The sequence below is a fragment of the Chiloscyllium punctatum genome, chromosome 5 (assembly GCF_047496795.1).
Source record: "Chiloscyllium punctatum isolate Juve2018m chromosome 5, sChiPun1.3, whole genome shotgun sequence".
Lineage (NCBI taxonomy): Eukaryota > Metazoa > Chordata > Chondrichthyes > Orectolobiformes > Hemiscylliidae > Chiloscyllium > Chiloscyllium punctatum.
The window spans coordinates 17,020,769-17,048,061 of record NC_092743.1 but is presented as its reverse complement, the minus strand read 5'-3'; the positions used below and the strand labels follow the sequence as shown (position 1 = coordinate 17,048,061).

The window sequence follows — 27,293 nt, the reverse complement described above, 5'->3', positions numbered from 1 at the left end:
TTAAGCACCCATCCATGTACCTATCCAAATGCCGCTTAAAGGTCGCCAATGAATCTGACTCTACCACTCCCTCGGGCAGCGCATTCCATGCCCCCACCACTCTCTGGGTAAAGAACCCACCCCTGACATCTCCCCTATACCTTCCACCCTTCACCTTAAATTTATGTCCCCTTGTAACACTCTGTTGTACCCGGGGAAAAAGTTTCTGACTGTCTACTCTATCTATTCCTCTGATCATCTTATAAACCTCTATCAAGTCACCCCTCATCCTTCGCCGTTCCAACGAGAAAAGGCCGAGAACTCTCAACCTATCCTCGTACGACCTACTCTCCATTCCAGGCAACATCCTGGTAAATCTTCTCTGCACCCTCTCCAAAGCTTCCACATCTTTCCTAAAGTGAGGCGACCAGAACTGCACACAGTACTCCAAATGTGGCCTAACCAAAGTCCTGTACAGCTGCAACATCACCTCACGACTCTTGAATTCAATCCCTCTGCTAATGAACGATAATACTCCATAGGCCTTCTTACAAACTCTATCCACCTGAGTGGCAACCTTCAAAGATCTATGTACATAGACCCCAAGATCCCTCTGTTCCTCCACCTGACCAAGAACCCTACCATTAACCCTGTATTCCGCATTCTTATTTCTTCTTCCAAAATGGACAACCTCACACTTGGCAGGGTTGAACTCCATCTGCCACTCCTCAGCCCAGCTCTGCATCATATCTAAGTCCCTCTGCAGCCGACAACAGCCCTCCTCACTGTCCACAACTCCACCTAACTTTGTATCATCTGCAAATTTACTGACCCACCCTTCGACTCCCTCATCTAAGTCATTAATAAAAATTACAAACAGCAGAGGACCCAGAACTGATCCCTGCGGAACTCCACTTGTAACTGGACTCCATGCTGAATATTTACCATCTACCACCACTCTCTGACTTCGACCGGTTAGCCAGTTTTCTATCCAATTGGCCAAATTTCCCTCTATCCCATGCTTCCTGACTTTCCGCATAAGCCTACCATGGGGAACCTTATCAAATGCCTTACTAAAATCCATGTACACTACATCCACTGCTCTACCCTCATCCACATGCTTGGTCACCTCCTCGAAGAATTCAATAAGACTTGTAAGGCAAGACCTGCCCTTCACAAATCCGTGCTGGCTGTCCCTAATCAAGCAGTGTTTTTCAAGATACTCGTAAATCCTATCCCTCAGTACCCTCTCCATTACTTTGCCTACCACAGAAGTAAGACTAACTGGCCTGTAATTCCCGGGGTTATCCCTATTCCCTTTTTTGAACAGGGGCACAAAATTCGCTACTCTCCAGTCCCCTGGTACCACCCCAGTTGCCAGTGAAGACGAGAAGATCATTGCCAACGGTACTGCAATTTCCTCTCTTGCTTCCCACATAATCCTAGGATATATCCCGTCAGGCCCGGGGGACTTGTCTATCCTCAAGTTGTTCAAAATGTCCAACACATCTTCCTTCCTAACAGGTATCTCTTCTAGCTTATCAGTCCGTTTCACACTCTCCTCTTCAACAATACGGTCCCTCTCGTTCGTAAATACTGAAGAGAAGTACTTGTTCAAGACCTCTCCTATCTCTTCCGACTCAATACACAGTCTCCCACCACTGTCCTTGATCGGACCTACCCTCGTTCTCGTCATTCTCAGGTTTCTCACATACGCATAGAATGCCTTGGGGTTATCCTTGATCCTATCCGCCAGGGATTTTTCATGCCCTCTCTTAGCTCTCCTAATCCCTTTCTTCAGGTCCCTTCTGGCTATCCTGTATCCCTCCACTGCTCTGTCTGAACCTTGTTTCCTCAACCTTATGTAAGCCTCCTTCTTCCTCTTTACTAGACATTCAACCTCCCTCGTCAACCAAGGCTCCCTCACACGACCATTTCTTTCCTGCCTGATCGGTACATACATATCAAGGACACGTCGTATCTGCTCCTTGAAAAAGTCCCACATTTCCACCACATCCTTCCCTGACAGCCTATGCTCCCAATGTATACTCCTCAAATCCTGTCTTACAGCATCGTAATTTCCCTTCCCCCAATTGTAAAAACTTCCTTGTTGTGCGCACCTATCTCTCTCCATAACCAAGGTGAAAGTCACAGAATTGTGGTCGCCATCACCAAAATGTTCACCCACTAACAAGCCCACCACTTGTCCCGGTTCGTTACCGAGTACCAAATCCAATATGGCCTCCCCTCTGGTTGGACAATCTACATACTGCGTTAGAAAAGCTTCCTGGACACACTGCACAAACACCGCCCCATCCAATCTACTTGATCTAAAGAGCTTCCAATCAATATTTGGGAAGTTGAAGTCGCCCATGACTACGACCCTGTGGCTTCTGCACCTTTCCAAAATCTGTTTCCCAATCTGTTTCTCCACATCTCTGCTGCTATTGGGGGGCCTATAATAAACACCCAACAAGGTGACTGCACCTTTCCTATTTCTGACTTCAGCCCATACTACCTCCAGAGGCAGATCCCCCTCAAACTTCCTTTCTGCAGCCGTTCTACCATTTCTAATTAGCAATGCCACCCCCCCTCCTTTTCTACCACCCTCCCTAATCTTACTGAAACATCTGTAACCAGGAACCTCCAACAGCCATTCCTGTCCCTCATCTATCCACGACCAATGCATTTGCATCCTTCCTTAAATAATGAAACCTTCCATAAGGGAGAGTTTCACTTACCTCCAGACTATTTCTCTCTCACGCATATATTTTTTCCTCTCTATGAATACTATTATGGTCTTTGCTCCACTTTTTCTTGTGTAGATCCTCATTAGTTCTAGATATCTCAAATTAGTTGCTCTTCCTGCACAATGAAGACTCATCACTTCTGTTCCAAACAATTCTTTCTCAAAACAATATTTTATTCCTTGAAGTCATTCTTTTGGTTCTTCTGTAATCTAGTTCCACTTTAAACCTCAAATTTGTAGTTTCATCATTGCTTCTCAATTGGATTTGACTTTCCTCCATTTTTTGTTCCAAACTTAGTAGTAACCTTCATGCCCTCCACTAACATTGCTCAATAAATTATGAGGATTCCTAAATCACACAGCTCATCGTAAGGGTTATGACTGTATAGTCATAAAACTGAGAGTTATTTGACATTAGTTATATGGTTACTTAGTTTGCTAATGTTAAAGGTAAAAGGAGATTTAAATCAATGTTCACAAAAACAGTCACAAAGCTTCAATAACTTAGGTTCTCACACTGTCACATATAGCTGGTTCGAGACCTAATTGCAGTCTTCAACACATAAGCTACAAAAAATTCAAATTATACAGCATCTTTAATTTTGTAATATGTCCACAGTCATTCCAAAGGGAGTGTTTTGCAACAACATTTAACATTTAGTTTGGGAATATGTTCGACATGGACTGGTTGGACCGAAGGGTGTGTGACTCTATGACTGACTACACTCTATTAGTATCTTACTGGAGCCACAGTAGATGCTTGGTGGCCAGTGAGGCTCTCAAGTGGCCAATTACTTGCCATGAATGGGCTTCCTCCTACTGCTGCTGGTATTCCCTGACATTTGCCTCTGGACTCCCTCTTATCTGAGTACATCATGCCCCATGGAGGACCCTTTAGCGGAAAAAGTTGCTTCTTATACACCCTAGCCTCCCAGTTACTGTTCCTCCAGTCACATCTCTTGCTAGGATTTACTTCTCTTGTTTCTGAAGAGGGCATCCCATTTACCTAGTGCTCCACTCTCCAGTGATGCTCCTGTTCAGGAATTGACTTCATTTGCAGCAGAAGCCACCATTTTCGATAGAACTACTGAGGCTGAATAAATGACAACTTCCTTTGTAGGCAGTCTTATTATCCCTGCTTAATATAACACTGAACAACTTAGATCCCAGCCCGAGACTATATGGCTTGATAGACTCCAAGTTTTATTTGTTTTCTTTGTCGGTTACTGAGCAACAGGCAAGCAATATTCTTTGAACAAAAAAATATAAACTTTTATTATACAAAAGAAAACATGAACTATAGTTGCCTAAACAAGAACTATTTGAAACAAACACATTAAAAATATCAGAAACTGAAGATTCAACTCTTTTACCCGAGCAATAACATTACATTCCTCAAGACTCAGTGAAGGGTCACTCTTATCTCTACATTAAAACTGTAGCAAAACTGTAATTAATTTCTTTTCTGGCAAATTTCAATCAATATTATTTTTTTCAATTAATGTCTACACTGAAGACAAGTTTCTAACTCAGCACACACACACACACACACACACGCGCGGAATTATTTCATTCAAGATTCTTTTCTGCCAAAAAAATGAAACCAGACCTCACCTTAAAATATCGGCAGATTCGAAGCGGGACCTTACATCTAAAGTGCATTGTCTAACCTCAGAGGTATCAACTCTTGTACGTTGATAAAACCTTTAATTATCTAAGGACAAAGACTTAAAAAGAATCTGGATTTTGCATTATATTCAGCAGTCTACCTCCTAACTGATTAAAGGATTCAAAAAGGACAGTTAGTTTTAAAGTTGTTAACTTTTTTGCAAATGAATACTGTGTCTTATACCTCCCTATCATACCATGCCTGAGTTAGGAGTGGAGCTCTGAAAGCTTGCAATTTCCAATAAACCTGTTGGACTATAACCTGGTGTAATTTGATTTTTGATCTTGTCCACCCCAATCCAACTCCAGCATATCCACATACTGAATATTTAGCACGCTGTTACAGTTTTTCTACTGTTAACAATCTCTTCTCTCTGAATGAAGTGGCTTCTATACTCCATCTCTCTCTCTCCCTCCCTGGGTTGTATAGCTCAAATCAATGGACATTTTGTGATGAGGCTGTGCCTTTAACAAGGTTATGTTATCCTAGTTTTTTTTTCAGAGAGCTCGTGAGAGACACAGACTCCAAAAAGTCTAAGTTGAAGCATTTTAGGGCCAGGTTGATTATAGCTGACAGATACTGCTTCAGGCAACAGGCTTTCAGGTTTTTGGGAAAAAAACACAATGCAGGCAGACATACTCTAACCTCACACCTTTAATGATTGTCTGAGCTGAGACCTCACCTTTCTTTTTTTGAACCTTGAGTTATCTCAAGAACGTGACTTAAAATAAGTTCTGGGGTTTACATAATAATGAACAGAAACCTGCAACCCATTTTAAAAGATGAAATAGATAACAGCAATCTAGGTTTGTTCAATATATTGTTTCAGGTGCATGACACTATAATCTTTTGCTTTAAATTCTGTGTCTTATGGACTTGCTCCACAGCTACCTGATGAAGAAGCAGTGTTATGAAAGCTAGTGCTTCTAAATAAACCTATTGGACTATAACCTGGTGTTGTGTGAGTTTTAACTTTGTCCATCCCAGTCCAACACCGACCCCTCCACACAATGAAAGGGGAATGGCCAGTTCTCCCTGTCCAGCTTTCCTCGTTTAGTTTTTTTTAGCGGTGCGTTTTGAAGTTGCTGGACCCAGTCTGGTATTCTCTCTCTGACTTGTCTCCTGTAAGATCTTTTGTGCCAAGAAGTGTTTATGGGGATAGTTGCAAGTACTGGGATTGGATCTTAACTTGGGATAACCTGTTGAGTTTTTGGATATGTTAGGTTATTCTGTATTCTGTTCTCTTTTGTTTACGTTTCATTTGGTAATCTTGTAAATAAGTTCTGTTTTACTTAAAACTAAGTGGTTTGACCAGCGGCATCTCTCCTGGAATATCCACTTTCAATCTGCTCAAAACAACTGGCAAAGTTAGGTTCTGAGCTACCTTCTTGAAATGTTTTGAAGGGTCTGGTCTGGTCCATAACAAACTGGGAGCTCTTTTCGAGATTTGTTCTATAGTTCTGATTTGGGATTAGGGTTTTTGGGTTCAAAGACAGCAAGTGGTAGGTGTTGGTGTCTTTTGTTCTAGGTGTTGAATTCAGTTGGTTTAAACAATGCTTGGGATAGCAATGGCTCTTTCAATCACGAAGAGTTTTCTAGGGGTGGAAGAGGTGACTTTGGGTTTTTACAAAATGTTATTTAGGCCAAGCTGCTGGAATTAGCAGACAAACTGGAGCTGGAGTTGCTCTTTCCATAAGGAAAGAAGAGATAATTATAGCAATATCTCAGCATTTGAATTTGCTGGGAATGCCGTCAGAATCTTTAGAGATGGCTAAAATTCAATTGAAAATGAAACAACTTTGAGTTAGAAGCTAAATACACGGAAAGGGCAACAGAAATTAAACAGTTTGAATTCTGATTAAAAGCAAAGGAAAGAGAAGAAGAACGAATTGCTTTAGCAGAACAAAAAGAGAGAGGAAGAGATAGGGGAAGCAAAAAGAAGAGAGAGGAAAGAAAGAAAGAGAAGGTACTTGAACTTCAGAAATTGGCACTTAAACAGGTGTTCAAAAATTCACTTCCTGAATTAGTGAAAAATCATGTAGAAGAGCAGAGAGTAAAAATGGAAAGATTAGCAGCTGAAATGGCTGATGATTATGAGTTAGTCCAAAAATCGAAGTTTAGTTTCCAAAATCAATTTCAATCTGTGAAGGATAGAAATTAGGAAAAAGAGAAATCCTTGCACAGAAAGGGAAAGGTAGATTTCAGTGAAGATCATAAGGATGAATTATCATAGGGTAAAAAGAATCCCTTGAAGGGGAAAGAGAAGTTAAAAAGCTCTGGCGTTTTCACTGCAATAAAGTAGGCCACATGAAATCGCGTGTTGGTGGCTTAGGAAAGGTACTGGGAAGCCAGATTAGGAAAACAGGATAAGCCAGTGAATATTTTGGAATGGTAACAGAAAGCACTGTGGAGGCCAGAAAGCTGCACCAGAATGCACAACCTGGTTGGAGGTTGGTTAAGGAGGAAGTGACAGATCTTCTTAAACCATATACCTGCCGAAAGGTAAAGTTTATTCTCATAGGCCAGGAGCAGCAGAAAAAGAGGTTACAATATGAAGGGATACAGGATCCTCTCAATCTGTGATGTTGAAAGATGAGCAGATATGTACCTCTGAATGACTATTATCAGAAAATGTATTAGTAACGGGAATTTATGGTGAGAGAAGAAGCACTCAATCATGCAAGTGAGGTTTTAGTGTCCAGTAAAGAGTAGAGAAGTTTGGTAGGAGTACTGGACAAATGTCAGCTCCGTGAATACAATTTGTCCTTGCTAATGATCTAGCTGGTTCACAGATGGGAGTGCTACCTAAATTCAGGCAATTGAACTATTGCAAAACACATATCCTGGGATTTTTCCTGCCTATGTGGTGACTAGGTCACAAACTCCCTGTTGAAACAGGAGAGATCAAAAAGTACAGATAAGAAAGTTGAAATGCAATTAGTAGAGACCCTGTTTGATCAGATGATTGAGACAAACCAGAAGCAGATAGATGGCAATGCAGACATCTTTAGCTATAGAGAGGAGGTTTTGCGAGTGGTACATGAGTTACAAGTAGGGAGTTATTTAGGAGTGAGAAAAACTCTAGCTGAGATACAAAAACATTTTTACTGGCCTGGACCTCACAAGAACGTAATTGACTTTTGCCAGACATGTCATACATTTCAGATAATTGGAAAGCCACAGGCAGTCATAAAACATGGTGCTGGAGGAGCACAGCAGTTCAGGCAGCATCCAAGGAGTTTCGAAATCGACGTTTCAGGCAAAAGTCCTTCATCAGGAATAAAGGCAGTGAGCCTGAAGCGTGGAGAGATAAGCTAGAGGAGGGTGGGGGTGAGGAGAAAGTAGCATTGAGTACAATGGGTGAGTGGGGGAGGGGATGAAGGTGATAGGTCAGGGAGGAGAGGGTGGAGTGGGTAGATGGAAAAGGAGATAGGCAGGTAGGACAAGTCCAGACAAGTTATGGGGACAGTGCTGAGCTGGAAGTTTAGAACTAGGGTGAGGTTGGGGAAGGGGAAATGAAGAAACTGTTGAAGTCTACATTGATGCCCTGGGGTTGAAGTGTTCCGAGGCGGAAGATGAGGCGTTCTTCCTCCAGGCGTCTGGTGGTGAGGGAGCGGTGGTGAAGGAGGCCCAGGACCTCCATGTCCTCGGCAGAGTGGGAGGGGGAGTTGAAATGTTGGGCCACGGGGCGGTGTGGTTGATTGGTGCGGGTATCCCGGAGATGTTCCCTAAAGCGCTCTGCTAGGGGGCGCCCAGTCTCCCCAATGTAGAAGAGACCGCATCGGGAGCAATGGATACAATACATGATATTAGTGGATGTGCAAGTAAAACTTTGATGGATGTGGAAGGCTTCTTTAGGGCCTTGGATAGAGGTGAGGGAGGAGGTGTGGGCGCAGATTTTACAGTTCCTGCGGTGGCAGGGGAAAGTACCAGGATGGGCGGATGGGTTGTGGGTGGGGGGGGCGTGGACCTGACCAGGTAGTCACAGAGGGAACGGTCTTTGCGGAAGGCGGAAAGGGGTGGGGAGGGAAATATATCCCTGGTGGTAGGGTCTGTTTGGAGGTGGCAGAAATGTCGGCGGGTGATTTGGTTTATGCGAAGGGCTTTTGCCCGAAATGTCGATTTCGAAGCTCCTTGGATGCTGCCTGAACTGCTGTGCCCTTCCAGCACCACTAATCCAGAATCTGGTTTCCAGCATCTGCAGTCATTGTTTTTACCTCAGTAATAAAATTTGCACCTTTAATATCTATTTCTGCATTTCAGGAACCTTTTACGAAAGTCTTAATTGATTGCATGAGACCCTGACCTAAAACAAAAAGTTGGTATTAGTATTTGTTTTCAATAATGGACTAAATTTCCAGAGGCTGTTCCACTACGTAATATCACAGCTAAAAGTATTGTAGAGGAATTACTCAAATTTTTCATGAGATATGAATTATCCGCAGAGATACAATCAGATCCAGGGTCAAACTTCAAGTCAAAGTTATTCAAGGAAGTTGTGGACAGCTTAGGAATAAAATAATTCAAATCTACTGCATACTATCCAGAGTCGCAGAGATTGCTAGAAGGGTGACATCAGTCATTAAATACCATGTTGAGGGCTTATAATCAAGACTATCTAGATGATTGGGATAAGGGAATTCCGTTTGTACTTATTGTGATTAGAGATGCACCATATGAATTGACCAAATTCAGTCCATTTGAAATAGTTTTTGAGCATGAAGTGAGAGGACCACTAAAATTGATTAAGGAGAAATTGATAAGTCAGAATTCAGAGGCCATATATTTGGACTGTGTGTCAAATTTTCGGGAACAATTAAATAGAGCAGGGGATTTGGACTAGACAGTATTTAAAGTTATCACAGCATATAATGAAGCAGGAAGCAGACACGAAATTAAAAACTCGCAATTTTGCTATTGGGATTAGGCGTTGGTATTACTTCCAGTGATAGGTGAACCTTAAAAAGCATGGTTTGGTGGACCTTATCAAGTCGAAAGGAAGTTGAATGAGGTGAACCATTTGATAAGGACACCAGACAGAAAGAAATCAGAGAGCGTGTCATGTGAATATGCTCAAAAGATATTTTGACAGAGGAGGAAAGCAAGAGCAGAATGTGTTTATGGTTACAACATAGAGGGAAGAACCAAGTTCAGAGGATTCTGAATTGGATATTCCTCAAATTAAATTAGACAATGAGGGAGTTGTCAAAAATTGGGATAAATTATTGAATTACCTTCCAGAAGAAAATCAAAATGATCTGAAAGATTTATTATTATCACATGGGGAGTTATGCAGAAATAAACTGGGAAGTACTAACATATTTGTGCATGATGTAGATATAGGAGATGCAGTTCAAATTAAGCAATATCATTTTCGGCATTGCCCTCTAAAGTTGGCACAGGTACAGAAGGAGATAGAGCGCATATTCCAAGATCGCATAATCGAAGTGAGTTACAGTGACTGGAGCTCACCCTTAATAATGGTGCCAAAACCAAATGGTACCCAACGGTTATCGGGGACTATCACAAAGTCAATGCAGTTATAAAGACTGATGCATATCCGATTCCACATTTGGAAATCTGTGTTAAAAGGTGGGATGAGCAACTTATATTTCTAAGTTGGACTTGCTCAGACGATACCGGCGGGTACCTTTGTCAGAAAGAGCAAAGGCAATTTCGGTTTTCGTAATGCTGAATGGATATATCAGTTTAAAGTCATGCCATTAGGTATGAAAAATGCGTCAGCCATGTTTCAGGGATTAATCAATGAGGTCATTGTCAGACTACACAACTGTGTCGCATAGTCATGCATGGAAGGAACATTACAAAATTTATCAAACTCGTTCAATCAACTTCAGAAGGCAGTCTTGGTGATAAACCTGACTAAAAGTGAATTTGTCAAAGCCCAAGTCACTTCCTGGGCCATATTATTGGACATGGACAAATAGCCCCAATTGGGGAGTTTCCCATACCATTGACAAAAAGAACAGTACTATGATTCCTTGGATTGAGAGGATTTTATTAAAAATTCAGACAAATCCTAGCAGTCTGGCTGCTCTACTCATTGAATTGCTAAAGAAAGGCAAGAAGTTTCAGTGGACAGCGGACTTTTAAGAGGCATTTGACAGCCTGAAAGCTCTGTTAACCAATGCCCCAGTGTTAGCCACATCTAATTACGCAAAGGCATTCAAGGTGGCTATCGATACAAGTGATGTGGGTGTCGGTGCTGTGCCCTTACAAGAGGACAATGAGAAGATAGAAAGATTTATTGCATATTTCTCCAGGAAATTGAACATTCATCGGCAAAAATATTCAATGGCTGAGAAGGAGACTTTGAACTTGCAGTTGGCGTTATAACATTTTAATATTTACATTATCAGTAACATATCTGAGACAATATACACTGATCATAACCCATTGGAGTTTTTGGATAAATTTAAGAACAAAAGTGCTAGACTGTTTAGATGGAGCCTGTTGTTACAGCTATTCAATTTGAAAATTGTGCATGTGGCAGGACAAGAAAACATGAGTGCCAATGTATTGTCGAGTCTTGAATGAGAAATGATGGCGTTCATTGGCAGGAGTAAAAAGACCGAAACAGAATGGAGTTGTACATATTTGCATGTTATAGTCTATGTATATGTGTGTTGCAGAATACTAACAGTTTAAGATTAAGGAGTTTTAAAATAAAGCCATCTTTGGATATTGTTTTTTTTTAAGGGGGGAAGGTGTGACGAAGCTGCTCCTTTAACAAGGTTATGTTGTCCTTGATTTTTTTTTACAGAGAGTTCGTAAAACACACAGACTCCGAAAAGTCTAAGTTGAAGGGTTTTAAGGCCAGTTTGATTATAGGTAACAGATAATGCCTCAAACAACAAGCCTTCAAATGTTTGAAAAAAAAACACTTGTACAATGAAAGGGGATTAGCCAGTCCTCCCAGCTCAGCTTTTCTCTGGTTTTTTTTTGCAGTGTTTTGAAGCTACTGGTACCCAAAAAAACAGGTCCAGGCTGGTACTCTCTCTCTCTGACTTCTCTCCTGTAAGACCCTGTGTTTGATTTTTTTTTCCTTTTGTGACAAGGGGTGTTTATGGAGATGGGTGCAAGTATTGGGAATTGCATTATTATGTTGGGATAATCTGTTGCACTTTCGAATAGGTTAAGGTATTCTGTATTCTGTTCTCTTTTGTTTATGTTTCATTCAGTAATCTTGTAAATACATTCTGTTTTGTTTAATACTAAGTGGTTTGACTTGTGGCATCTCTCCTAGAATATACACTATACACCTGCTTAAAACAACTAACAAAGTTAGGGTCTGGGCTACCTCCTTGAAATGTTTTGATGGGTCTGGCATGGGCCATAACACATTTTATCAATTATCTCTCTGGGGTGCATAACCATTTATCTAAACATCACATGATTTCTTAGAAATTCTGGTTTTAGGTCACTGTTCAAACTTACTTTCTAAGGTGTTTAAAAGAAAGACAATACAGACCTTCACAGAACTGAAAACTAAAATTAATTTACTCTCCAATTTAAAAGCCAAGTTCCCGAATAAGCCTTCATCCCATCAGGAGCTCTTGGAGATGGGACATTTACAGGACCAAAACTGACACTCAATCCTGAGCCATGCAAAGTTCAACAGTGGCTTCTTGGGCCTGGTAAAGCAAGCCTGCCTCCAACTTTCCAGCCTCTAAACAGGACTGGTAAAGAATAAAAATATTCATAATAATGCTTTTCACCATTACACATGATTCTTTTGTGAAAATCACAAGATGTTTAAGAGTGAGATGCAGTTTTACAAAATTAATGGAGTGTAAATCATTCGACAAATTTCTGATATTTCTTCCTTGTTGCAATTTACTGACTATCACTATGATCTACTAACAGTCTGGACTGTTTTGAAATATTTCATAACTGTTTATATTTAAGCAACAACAAATTTACATCTTTGTCTTTCCTAAAACCCTCGGACAATCTCCCTTTCTCCTTTTATCTTACCTAATGGCTGGGGTTTTGCAAGGATGTAATTCCTGTTCAGAGGCTGGAAAGTTGGAGGTTGGCCTCTAAGCTGCAAACAATTCAAAGTTTGGAATCTCAATTCTTCAAGTTGTGAATTGTGTTAAGCAATTTAAATATGTTGTTTTTAAAAAAGTCAATTACTTACACTTACACTCATGGGCAGAAGATTTTGAAGCCTATATGTGCACAAGCTAAATCCAATTACTGGGGCATGTATTGTTCTTGCAAATTTTGGGGTAGTACTATATTATATTGAATAATTAATTTTAAAATTTCTTCATAAGAGTTGAGCAATTTATTTCCTTGAAAAATTTTCATCTGTTTACAAAAATATTAATTTGAAATCTTCCAGTTTTCAAAGATGAAACTTGAACAATGTTTTCCTTACAGTCCAAATCCACTGCATCCATTTGATTTCTCCCATCATAACCAACCACTAGCATTGAGGTGCTTTAAAGCTTTAGTGCCTTAGATAAGTTGAAAATCAGGTCATATAAAAAAAATTCAGGGATGTAGTAAAAAGCTTCTGAAAGATGACTTAAGTTTTGTAAACAAAATTCAAACCTGAACAATGTGAAGATCATAGAGGGTTGCTAAACTGTTAGCAATGCATACATTGAATGATTTGAATACTAGGAAGACAACCTTAGATTTGAGGTGTTGCCAAACTGGAAACTAATGTGACTTATCTCCACAAAGAATTCTATATGGTCATCTAGTATCCAAGTACTCCTCTTGAAATCTGTCAAGTCTGTTTGTAAGTCACTGTAATTCTTGTTCCTGACCAGAAAGGTGTCCGGAATGGTTATACACGTAATTTGGGATACACAATGATTGTCAGCACAACTATTAACTTGCACAGTTTCCCTGAGTAACTCTGAAGAGAATTGCTTAGTATAAATACTTCTAGTTTATAATTGGCACAAAGCTGTTTTTATTTTTGCAAGCTGGCGTCTAGTAATTATATCCTTTATAGTTAGAATTCAGCACAGCAAAGCACAGCTGCACTAAAAAGTATTCACAGACTGACAAACAGATTGATATGCATTTGTACATTTTATTCATGTATTTTTTCCTTCAATGTTTTGAATTAAAACTAATTAATGAAAATATTACTTGTGGCTGAGGATCATGAACCTGGCATTAAGAGCACATTAACTACCAACTGAGTCAGCTGGTTTGTGGAGGAACTTGGTCCAATCAACCTTTCCAACACAACCCTTAACTTCTGAGTCAGGTAAAAATTGAAACCAAAGAATTGCATAAAGAAGTGAAATTTGTATATTTTAGAATTTATAGTGTGAGCTGAAAACATTATTGGAAATGGTTTTCACTTCCATGACAAAAAGTGAAATGCTTTCTGAGGAATATTAGGTTGTTCATTACAATCTAATGATATTAGAATAAGTAGTGGAGAAAATCAATAATTCCATGGCCAAAGAAAATTAATAAGCTCCAGGTCAATTATAAACTGTATATTCTGTGCCCTTTATTTTCAGATTAAAAATTTCTCTCTATTGCAAACTAACAGTTACAAATGCATTGGTGGTCACCGCACAGGATGAATGTCCATATGCAACTGCTTCTGACACTTTTCTGGTTGATGACAGGATTATTTTACCTTTGCGTAAGTAGGGAATATATTCATCATTAGAGATGTTAAAATTTTCACAATCACTGCTATTTTCCTAACTGGCTAACAATCGTCTGGATCATCGCTGCATCCCACTACTGAAATAGCTTGAAATCTTATAAAGGCTTACATGATGTAGGCTGTTACAGATCAGGCCAGCACCCTCAAAACATTTCAAGAAGTTAGCCCAGACCCTAACTTTGCTAGTTGTTTTAAGCAGTGTAAAGTGGATATTCCAGGAGAGAATCAATTGGTCAAACCACTTAGTCACAGAGTCATTGAGATATACAGCATGGAAACAGACTCTTCGGTCCAACTCATCCATGCCAACCAGACATTACAACCTAATCTAATCCCACTTGCTAGCACCCGGCCCATATCCCCCCAAACCCTTCCTATTCATATATCCATCCTGATGCCTTTTAAATGTTGCAATTGTACTAGCCTTCACCACGCCCACTGGTAGCTCATTTCATACACGGACCACCCTCAGCATGAAAAAAGTGCCCCTTAGGTCTCTTTTATATCTTTCCCCTCTCACCCTAAACCTATGCCCTCTAATTTTGCACTCCCCTAACCCCACCAGGGAAAAGACCTTGTCTATTTACCCTCTCCCTCATGCCCTTCATGATTTTATATATCTCTATAAGGTCACCCTTCAGCCTCCAATGTTCCAGGGAAAATAGCCCTAGCCTTTTCGACCTCTCCCTATAGCTCAAATCCTTCAACCCTGGCAACTATCTTGAAAATTTTTTCTGAACCCTTTCAAGTCTCACAACATTCTTCCAATAGGAAGGAGACCAGAATTGCACGCAATATTTCAAAAGTGGCCTAACCAATTTCCTGTACAGTTGCAACATGACTTCCCAACTCCTATACTCAGTACTCTGACCAATAAAGGAAAGCATACCAAATGTCTTCTTCACTATGCTGCCTACCTGCAACTCTACTTTCAAGGAGCTGTGAATCTACACTCCAAGGTTGGGTTAGTTTTCAACAAGCCTGAATTTATTTATAAGATTACTGAATAAAACACAAACAACAGAAAACAGAATACCAAAATACTTATCCTTGCTGAAAACCCAACAGACTATACCAACTTAATGATGTTGTTTAAAATACTTGCAACAATCCCCATAAACACAGGTTCTTACAGGATAGGAGTCAGAGAGAGAGTACCAAACTGGACCCGCTTCAGGGTCCAGCAGCTTTTCCACTACTAAAAAAAAGTGAAAAGCTGAGCTGGGATAACTGGCCACACCCATTTCATTGTACAAGTAGTTTTTTAAATTTGAAAACCTTCGCCTGAGGTAGTCTCTGTTATCTATTATCAATTTGGCCCTAAAACCCTTCACCTCCAGACTTTTCGGAGTCTGCGTCATTTACGATCTCTCTGGAAAAAAAAGCCAAAGGCAGCATAACCTTGTTAAAGGAGCAGCTTCATCTCAGGGCTCCAGTAGGAAATGTGGAAGAATTGCATCAGAAGTCAGGCAAAGTTTTTCTTGATGACAGGAGCAACTTGTTGCATTTTCCACAGAGTTCCAGACATCAAGATGAGTTTCTTAATTAGGAATGCTGAAATGCCTTTTAAGGGGTATTATTGCTTTGTAAAAACCTTACTCATAACAAATCTCATCTCATTAACACAGAGATTGCTATTCCACGACACTCTGCAGAGAATAACTGTTATAATGTTGACATGAAAATCAGAATGGGTACCTGGTGACTTCAGTTAACTGCTTGTGTCTCTGGGACACTATCTTGAATATCCATTAACAACATCTTAGGGCAGGTTCCAGGGCACCAACCACATGTATGCTGCATCCACAAACCTTGACATCTGACAGCCTCTCCGAACCATCATGGTATCTTTCTGATCCACTTTCAGGATGCTTCTACATTTTAAAGCTGGACTTTGGGTGCTGTCTTTCAGTTCAATGCTTCTACAAGGAAATCTTGTGCACATGGTCACGCACTGAGCTCATAATTGAACCAGGCTGCATTTCAACTGTTCTATAGCTATCACTCACTTAGCACTGATCTGTATGCTCACAGCATCACTGCCTTACTTTGCCTCTTAGCCATAAATATAAGAGTTCCAATATTCTGAAGGCCAACAAAAACAGAATCAATATTCGCATCTCATGTTTCTTTATGTTTTATTAATTCAAATCCTGCAGTACCACAGAAGATCAATGCTATTTTTAAAAGGTTACTGCAACCGTATCTCATTTATTTATTTCTTTTGACTTATCCCTTGACTGTATCTGTTTAGTTGTCTGTCTTTGCGTGAGTGAGAGCAAGAATCAAAGAAGATTAGGTTTGAATCATAGGCCTTAGACTACCTGTTTGCTTTGCTCTGCTGAAGCTATTGTACTAATAATAAATTGTTAATTAACTTAGTGTTTGGTATTATTGATTCACAAAGTTTGGTACTAGTTATTGAAAAGGTCTGCTTAGGAACCATTGGGCTCAATTTTAAGGGTCACTGATGTTTTAATTTTACTGAGGTACAGATAAAGGAATAGACAGTCTGATTTGATTTGACTTTGAGGGTACAGAGGATACAGCTCTACGTAGTGTTCCACATAGACTTCAGGTCTTAGCGGATGCCTGTCTTTCTTGTACAATCCTGTACATCCTTTGATATCCAGGGTTTTCGGGGATAGTTGGTCATTCGCATCTGCAGGAACATGTTTACCCTGCATTCTCACTATTATCCTATGAGCAACATAGAAAATAGGAATAGGAATAGGCCATTTGGCCATTTAAGTCTGCATGCCATTTAATATGATCATGGTTGATCATCCAATTCAACACACTGTTCCTGCTTTCTCCTCACATCCTTTGATCCCTTTAGCCTTAAGGACTATATCAAACACCTTCCTGAAAAATTCAATATTTTGGCCTCAACTACTTTCCACTTCTACAGAATTCAACAGGTTCACCACTAAAAAGGTGAAGAAATTCTTCATCTCAGTCCTAAACAGTCAACCTCATAGCCTTAGACTGTAATCTCTTGTCCTGGACTCCCCCATCATCCAGAATATCTTCCCTGTTTTTTACTCTGTCTAGTTTTCTTCGAACATTATTGGTTTCTATTAGATTCTCTGCCACCTCCCACCACCCGCACCCCCCTCCCCACCCACAACCTTCCTCCTAAACTCCAGCGAATATAGTCTTAACCAATGTAGTCTAACTTCATATGATAGGCCTGTAAGCTCAGGAATCAGTGTGGTAAACTCCCTCGATAGCCAGAACATTCTTTCTCAGATAAGGAGACCAAAATTGCATACAATATTTGAGTTGTGGGATCTCTAAGGCCCTATACAATTGTAGCAAGATATCCTTCTTTTGTCCTCAAGTCATCTTGCTATGAAGGTCCAAACACCATTGTATTCTTCAATATCTGCTACACCTGCATGTTTATTTTCAGCGACTGTGTAAAAGGACATCCAGGTGTCATTGCATTTCTCACTTTTCAATCTATTGTCATTCAGATAATATTTTGCCTTCCTCTTTTTGCTAGCAAAGTGGAGATAACCTCACATTTATCAATATTATGCTTCAGCTGCCATGCATTTGCCCACTCATTAATTTTGTTGAAATCATATTGGAGCATCCTTGTTTTCACTTCTATTTTTCACCCTCCCACTCAGTTTTGTGTCATCTTCAAACTTAAAGCCATCACATTTAGCTCCCTCATCCAAATCATTAATATATATTGTGAAGTTGGGGTCCAAGTGCTGTTCCCTGCGGTTCCCCACTAGTTACTGGCTGCTTGGAAAAGTCACTTGGAAAATGACCCATTTATTCCTACATTTTGTTTCCTGTCAGCAACCGGTTCTCTATCCATGACAGGATATTACCCTTACTCGAATGTGCTTTAATTTTACATACTAATCTCTTACGTGATGATGTAATGGAAACTTCATAACTTTAATAACTGTTCATGGATTGAAAAAATCAACAAAGATAAAGTGTTACACATGGATTGAAAGAAGCAGCAATAAATCTTTTTTGGGAATAAGCTGTTTCTTGAGATGAAATGAACAATGAGAAACTATTATAAAACAAGTTACAGCAACATATGAATTAACCATCCCCTAGGAAAAAATAACATATAGAAGCTGCTTCCTGGGAGACAGGGTATAATACTGCCTCATGGCAATGTTCTTAAGTAAAGAGGTTAATTACAGGAAAAAGCTGTGTTTTAAAAAGATAGCTAACCCCAAACGTAACAAGGAACAAATAAGTTATTTTTTATGAGAGGGCAAGCTACAGACTTGAGGTCTCCAAAAGAATAATCAATAATGAAGATGAAAGAATCTAAAGGTTTTCAATAATGCCACACCACAACTTGCAAGAGAGGAACCTGTATAAGCATCCAACATCAGAACAGCTCAACAGCAGAACTTCAAAGAACAACACTGCACAAGGACTGAACCCTGGAAATTTCCAGAGACACTGTTGGTTGAAATCCTGGCCAGATTTCACCACTAATTTGGTAATAGCTAAGTTAGGTCGCTGGTTTATACTTGCTTACATGAGTCGAATGATTTATTGTCACTTGCATTTTTACCATGAATAATATAACAAAATACAATGAAAAGCTTTAATTGCCACCACAATACAACAACATTTTGAATAGTTTAAGAATACAAAGATATAGGTGAAATAGAGTCTATCTTCATTCCACTGCCTCCACCATGAGTCCTGTGCCCTGAGCCAACTCACCAAGACACTTGAGCAGCCATCCATCCTCCACTGCACTGGATTCACCAAAGTAGAAGTTGCCATTCTTCAGACACCATTTCTTCACTGTTGGGACCACCTCGCTGACATTCCGCCGATGCCAGGTCCCGTGCTGGACCCTCACTTGCCGTGCGACCAGGAACCCCTGGCTTTGCTGCCACCACTGTCTCGCCAATAACCAGCAGTCCCCGGTTACTCTTAATAAATTTTAATTTATTGTTTCAGAATTTGATTGTCTTTGCAATTTCTTGATAAGTAACCAAATTAAATATAGGTTGTGATGATTTACCCACAATAGTGGGATCTTATCAAAAGCCTTCCAAAAATCTGATTGGCTCTATCTTATCAACCTACTCATTACAACCTCGAAAAATTTCAGAGGCTTTGTCAATTCATGGCGAGTGTTCAATTCTGTTACTGTTTCTAAGTGTTTTACAATTAATTTTTTATAATGGACGTTTGCATTTTCCACAATACCAATGTTATCCTCACCAGTCTATAATTCTGTGTTTCTCTCCATTTCCTTTTTCAAATAGTGGGGTTCTATTATCTACCTCCAATCCTTAGAAACTGTCCCAGAATCTTTAGAATCTTGAAACATCACAATCTTAAAACATCTATTATTTTTAGGGCTAGTTCTTTACGTATTGTCAGATGTAGGTCATCAGGCCCTGGGATTTACTGGCTTTTAGTCCTATGAAATTCCCCAACACCATTTCTTTACTGATATTGGTTTCCTTCAGTTCCTCCCTCTTACCAGACCTTGTGTTCCCCAACATTGTTGGGACATTATTTGCATCCTCCTTTGTGAAGACAGACAAAATATGTATTTAATTAATCTGCCATTTCTTTGTTTCCTGTTATAACTTCCCTGTTTCTAATTGTAAGAGACTTACAATTATCTTTACTCATCTTTTCTCTTCACATACCTATAGAAACTTTTATAATCACTTTGCATGTTCCTTGTAAGCTTACTCATGTACTCTATTTTCCTCTTCTTAATCCTCCTTTGCTGAAAACTAAACTGCTCCCAATCCTCAGATCTGCTGCTTTTTGGGCCAATTTGTATGCTCCTTCATTAGATCTAATACGAGCCTAATTTCCCTTCTTAGCCATGGTCAGGCCACTTTTCCCATTTCATTTATCTGTCAGACAGTTCCGCTATGCACTCTTTAAATGTTCACTTTTATCTATCTACTGTCATCTCTTTACTAATATTCCTCAATTTAACATAGCCAGCATGTGTTACATAATTGTAGTTTCCCTTATTTAGATTCAGGACAGCTTTGAATGTCTTTGACTGTTATGATGTGAATTATTCTGCAAGTAGGTGCTTCCAGTCCACTTTGGCCAGATCCTGTCTTATCTTATTAAAATCAGCTTTCACCCAATTCAGAACCATTCTTTCCAGTCCATCTTTGTCCATATTTATAATTACCATAAGTCTTCCTGAATTATGGTCACTAAAAGTCAAAATCTCCTCCACTGCCACATCTAACAATTACTTGGCTTTGTTTCATAGAATTAAGCCCTGCACCACCCCTTTTTATTGATCTTTTTATATTCTCGATTAAAAAGCTCTCCTGAACAGATTTTAAGAATCTCACCCTCTCTTTCACTCTTGTCCGCCACAGTTAAGACTGGGGAAGTTGAAAGTATAAATAATAGGGTTATATGCAGCTACTACCCTATTATTTTTACAATTCTCTGAGATTTGCTAACATATTTGTCTTTCTGTCCCTCCCAGATCTTCAGCAAAGTTATTGTTTCCATTTTAAGTTCAACCCTTAGGGCCTCATTTGAGGAGCTTTCGAAGGTATCATTCCTTCTCACTGCAGAAATTGTTTCTTTGATCAAGATTGTAACACCACTTCCTCTTTTATAATCCCCACCTCCCAAACCTCCCCATCTTGCCTAAAGAGTCTATGCATTGGAATGCTGAGCTGCTAATCCTATCCCTCCCTCATCCGCGATTTCATGATAATCATGGTATTACATCCCCATGTGTTAATCAGCACTCTCCACTCATCTGTCTTACTTGCAAAACCATTTCATTAAAATAAGTGCCAACCAGCATTATTGTGTTTCCTTGTGTCTTGGCTAATTCGCACTGCCTTCTAGACTGACTTGGTTCTTCTTCTTTACACATCTGAGCATCAGACCCCTTCCCCTATATATCCCACCTCCCCACCAAATTATTTTAAACCTACACCAACCAGAGTAGGAAACGTCTCTGCAAGGAGGTTGGCCCTATTATGGTTCAGGTGTAACCCATCAGACAGAAGCACCTACTTGCAGAAGAATTCATGTCACAGCAGTCTCACCTTCACCAGAAATGAACCCAATAATCCAGGAACCTAAAGCCCTCTCTTGTGCTCAAATCTTCAGACACACTTGTTTTCATCTGTTCTATCCACCTATTTCTATACTGACTAGCACATGGCACTAGAAGTAATCAAGAGATTACAAACTTTGAGGTCCTAGTTTTTCAATCTAGATCCTAGGTTAAATCCTAGATGCTACCTGGGTCCCTAAATTCTTGATGCAGGACCTGAGGCTTGGAGGGCCGAAGGGCTGTTTCTGGGCTATAAATTTTCTTTGTTCTTTGTTCTCATCCCTCTTTTTACCTATGTTCTTGGCCCCAGTGTCAACCACGATCTCTGAGTGCTTCTCCCCGACTTCAGAATACACTGCAGATGCTCGTGACATCCTTAATCCTGACCCCAAAATCATGTTGGAATCACTTCTGTGGCTGCAGAGATGCCTGTATGTACTCCTCAATAGTGAATTACCTATCATTATTGTTCTTCATTTGTTCCTGCTCTTCTCTTGAGCAGCTCGTCTCTGACTGCACTCTCAAGAGGAACCATCACTCTACATGAAAAATCTGCTTGAGTGAGGTGTGCTTGGGGCTTTCCTGTTTGTCTGCCACTCTTCTTCTGACTGACGGTCATCCCATTTCCTTTTGACTGCACTTGCTTAAACTGCAGAGTGTCCATGACTATCCATGTAATTCCTAGCATCAAACATGCACTGTTGACCGTCAGCCAATGCTCAAGCTGATCAAGATATTGGCACTTCGTGCAGATGTGTTCATGCAGACTGTCAGCAGTGCCTCAGATTTTCCACATATTACAGGTCATGTAACACATGTGACAGAGTTCCTTACTATACCCTAGTCCTAGTCTTAAACTGACTTCACTTACGTTAATTTTACTCTCCTTCCATTATCTTAATTTTACTCTCCTTCCCTTACCCTAGTTTGGCTTACTTATATTACTTTATTATATTGGTCCTGACTTTCATTTATTTTTTCATTTTATAGCAATTTCCAAAATAGTCCTTAGCAGGAGTTTGTTACCAATGAACGAACTTAACACATTTTCTGCAATAACATACTTGTTTTTTTTCATCAAAAACTGATCACAGGACACTTTGTTAAACCTGGTGAGATGGTCTATGACCAATTCCTGAAGAACAGAATTCAGGTTGCAATCAGAATTAGATATCTACCATCAGTTTACAGCTGTCATTGACTCATGAGGGTTTACAGCTTGGAAACAGGCCCTTCAGTCCAACTTATCCATGCACTCAATTTTCACAATAAATCTTGTCCCATTTGCCTACATTTGGTCCATATCCCTCCATGCCTCTCCCATCGATGTACCTGTCCAAATGTTTCTTAAATGACAAAATTGTACTCGCCTCCAAGTCTTCCTCTACCACTCTCTGCATGAAAAAATTGCCCCTCTGGATTCTTTCATATCCCCTTTTCATCTATCCCCTCTAGGTTTAGACTCCCCTACCATGGGGAAAAGCTGTTGTTTATCAATCTTATCTATGCCTCTCTTGATTTTATAGATTTTATAAGGTCACTCCATAGTCTCTTATCCTTCAGGGAAAAAAGTCACAGCCTATTAAGTCTCTCCTTAAAGCTCAAACTGTCCAGACCAGGTAGCAACCCAGCAAGTCTTTTCTATGCTCGTGCTAGTTTAACAATATTCTTTCCATAGTACAGCAACCAGATCTGTATGCAGTACTCCAAATGTGGCTTTATCAACATCTTGTACAGCTGCAACAAGATGTCTCAACCCCCATACTCAGTGTTCTGACTGATGAAGTCAAGCATGCTGAAAGTCATCTTCACCACCCTGTCTACCCGTGACTCCACTTTCAAGGAGCTCTGAACCTGTATTCCTAGATGCCTTTGTTCTATAACACTCCCCAGGGCCCTACCATTGACTGTCGAAGTCCTGCTCTGGTTTGACCTATCAAAATGCAATACCTTGCATTTATCTAAATTAAACTCCACAAATTTACTAACCATACCTCCTAAATTCTCATTCAAATCACCTGCATATATGATAAATAATGTGGACCCAGCACTAATTTAATCCTCCTTTGCTGAAATCTGAACTGCTGCCGATCCTCAGGTCTGCTAGTATTTTTGGTCAATTTATATGCTCCTTCACTGTATCTAATATTAGCCCTAATTTCCCTTGTTAGCCATGATCAGGCCACCTTTCCCATGGCATTTATGTGTCAGACAGGAATGAAAAATTGTTGCAGATCCTCCATGCAGTCTTTCAATGTTTGCCTTTGTCATCCTTTTACTAACATTCTCCAGCTGTCCAAAATTTTATTTCATTGTCAGGAAATTCATTGAATGTGAGAAGTCATCACCTTTAATCCTCACTTCCAGAAGGCCAACAGGAAATGTTTCTGCTCTTTGTCTTAATTATCTCGTAGAGACTTGCCTTTTTATATAGTGTTAAGTATTTTCGTACTTGAGATTGAAGCAATAGATGTTTAGTTCCTGATCATATCTTAGGTGTTAAGGGTGCTTGTAACTTGCTTTGAAAATAAGTTGAATTTATAATGGTCTAGATTTTCTGATGGCCAGATTTGTGACTGCAGCCTAGAGAGGAAATAGACATGAGAGTTCTGAGGAATCTGCACCATAGCACACTGCAAAGTTCAATCACCATAACTGAAGAAATGGTATGAGACAAACCATTGGGACAAGAGACAGATAGTCCCCTGGGGCTGATAGCTTGCATCCTAGGATTCTAAAAGAAGTAGCTATAAAGATAATGGATGCATCGTTGTAATTTTCCAAAAATTGTTGGATATATAGCATGTAGAAATCCTTCTTCACCACCCTGTCTACCTGTGACATAAATATGTCACCAATTATTGCCAGATATGCCATATATATCAGGTAGTGGAGCAACCTCAATCTTCAATTTATTCCAAAAGCAGCTTTTGCAGAATCATATAGTGGGGCCTTAATAGATTATTTAAAGCCCCTACCTAAAACTAGGAATTGAAATCAATATCTTATCATGAAAATATATGCCTCAACAAGATTCTGGAAAATTACTGTCAAAGTAGTGGTATAAAGTAGTATGAAAAAATTAGTTTTTTTAGGCGACATGGATGACCCAAGGTAATGCAATCAGATCAAAGCTCAATTCTATGTAACGAAATGATGGCTGGTTTGGAAATCAAACAATCCACACCTTCTGCTTATTATAGAATCCTGACAGTGTGAAAGCAGGCCATTTAGCCTATCGAGTCCACATTGATATTCTGAAGAGCATCCCAACCGCACCTGCGCTCACCCCTGTCCTATCCTGCACTTCTCATGACTAATCTATCCAACCTACACATCCTTACATATTATGGACAATTTACCATTGTCAATTTACCTAGTCTTCACATGTTTGGACTGTGTGAGGAAACCAGAGCACGTGGAGGAAACCCACGCAGACATGGGGAGAATGTGCAAACTCAACACAGTCGCCTGAGGGTGAAAAGAAACCCTCAATGTGTCCCTGGCACTGTGAGGCAGCAGTGCTAAACATTGAACCACTGAGCCACCGTTTAGTTTTGGCACTGAAATTACACACCATTGGATTGTGGTTAAGCAAGGGCACTGGAAAAAATCTTAAAATTTGATGTGTACAGAGACAATACCATAAATTCAGCATATCTGTCAACAATTGTAACATCCAATTTAGCAGACAGTCTTGAAGGCTGCTGTCATTCATTATAGATTAATTACAAATTGTAACTGACTCTGAAATGAAGCACTTTAACTTGCTGCTCAATGAAACAACACCTGAAATATCCACTTTGTTTTGTGATAATAAACAAGAAGATGTTCAAGGCTGCATAGAAAAAGCCAATACCATTTTGCACACAGGGTGCAACCTGCATATGATTACCAGGGAATTAATTATCAAGTACATATTGTTCTACATCAAACAGACTAAATCATTACATCAAACCTCATAAAATAAGTAGTATTGCAATTTGGTTTTATTCATAAAGAATCCTGTCTATAAAAAAAAATAACTCACCTTTCAAATCCTATCTGCCGGAAGCTCTTTTCCCAATCTGTGCCTAGAAAAAGTGAAGCATGAATTAATTAAATATGATAGTCATTGCTTAGTAGAATTCAAAGACTTGAACGGATACATACAAAGTATAAATAGTAATTCACAAATTTCCAATTGATCCTAGATTCAATTAACCTAGGCCCAATCATCATCAACCATTTTACCAAACACTTTCCCTCCATTGTAAGATCAGAAATGGGGGTGTTCATGGGTGTTTGCACAATGTTCAACATCATTTGAAATTCCTCTGATAATAAAGCAATTCGTGTTCACTGGAAGACATGAATAACATCTGAATTTGACAAGTCATATTTGTAACATATAAGATCCAGACAATGACCATTTCCAATAACAGACAATCTAACCATAGTCCCTTAACTTTCGATGACATTACCACCACTGAATCCCTCACTATCAACATGCTAGGGGTTTCCATTGACCGGAAACTGAACTGGATTTGCCACAATAATACTGTGGTTACAAGAGCAAGTCAGAGGCCAAGAATCCTGCAGCAAGTAACCCACCTCTTGACTCCCCAAAACCTGTTCACCATTACAAGGCTCAAATCAGGAATATAATGGAATATTCCCCAATTGCCTGGATGGCCACAGCTCCAAAAATATGCAAGAGGTTTGACACTATCCACAACAAAGCGACCCATTCGTTCAATACCATATCCACAAACATTCACACCCCACTGACACTCCGAAGATATGGAGTGCAACACAAGCTTACCAAGGCTCCTGAGACATCACCCTTTAAATTCGTGACCACTAGCATCTAGAAGAAACAGGGCAGTAGATTTTTGGAAACAAACCAGATGTAAGTTTCCCTCCAAGCACAGGTCATTTAAACATTTGGAAGACTGAAACTGTTTTCAATCCCCACTTCTGATGGTGGCAGTGTAAGACATTCCAGCCAGAGTTCCTCTGCTCTGTCTGTTCTTTTCCTTTTTTCTCTTATTTTCTCCTTTTCTGAGTTTTTTTCAACTTTTGACTTAAACTTATCTGGAGAGGATTGTAGGAGGTGACTCCAAACTCAAGGTTGCCGCTGGCAAATCCCGGAGGTGAGTTGATGGGGCAGACACTGGTGCAGGTAAGCGAGTCCCAGAACAGAAGCCAGCATGGAAAAGTGAATCCCGGAGTGGGGAAGCTAGTTCCAGAGCAGGAAAGCAAGTTCCGGAGCTGAGGCTGGCTTGGGTAAGTGAGTCCAGGAGTAGTGGCCGGTGGGGGGAGGCAAGTCCTGGAGCAGCGGTCCGCATGGGAAAGTGAGCCCCAGAGCAGCAGCCAGCAGAGGGAAGCGAGTCCCAAGAAAACCTACCTTGTAACAGCTGAGAGCCAGCGCAGAGCAGACTGGAGGCTTGGATTGGAGTGAGGACAGGTTGTTAGACTGGAGTTTGGCGCGGTCAGTCAGACCACATGTGGAAGTCCCTGCCTGAGCTACTGCAATGTAATGCGTATTTGTAACTTGTGTTTATCTGACTGTATTGTCTATCCTTTTAACAATATCACATTTCTAACTTATGCTGTAAATCACTGTAAAGTAATGCAATTACTTTTATTTTTTGTTCCTCTTTTGTATCTGAGATTTGTACCTAGGTACTTCGTACCTAAGATTTCACTATACTACAGTACTTCTCTACTTGATTACACATGATAATAAAAGATATTCCATTCTATTCATTGCCTCACTATATAATCTCCCTCTCTGATTCTGGCAACAGTCTCAGATAAACCAGTCTGTTCACAATGCTGGTCTTACAGTTAACCCCAAGATGAGCTATAAACCTCATATTTGTGCCATTACTAAGGCCAACTAATTCAATATCACTGTCCCCTCTTACTGGCTATGAACCCTTCACTCATGCCTTTGCTATCTGTAATAAACTTGACTACTTATTCCAACATTCAATGTGATGGACTTCCACATTGTACTCTTGAGGTCCTACAATGGTTTGCTGCTGATACCTTACACAAGATCACATTTTTGTACGTACTTACCCGTATTCTCATTCTTGTTTTCAACTCCCTCTATAGTTTTGCCACTGAATATCTCTGTAACATCCTCCAGCCCACAACTTTCCAA

At 40.0% G+C, this 27,293-nt stretch overlaps 1 protein-coding gene across 4 annotated transcripts in view; it reads right to left on the bottom strand.

Annotated features, from left to right (window-relative positions):
• piezo2b (piezo-type mechanosensitive ion channel component 2b) overlaps nucleotides 1–27,293 on the bottom strand; it is a 762,691-nt gene that overhangs the window by 408,864 nt on the left and 326,534 nt on the right. For all 4 annotated transcript variants that reach the window (XM_072569838.1, XM_072569835.1, XM_072569837.1 and 1 more), the window contains exon 4: nucleotides 25,170–25,212. In XM_072569838.1, coding sequence (XP_072425939.1) covers nucleotides 25,170–25,212 — 43 coding nt within the window. The remainder of the gene's footprint in view (nucleotides 1–25,169; nucleotides 25,213–27,293) is intronic.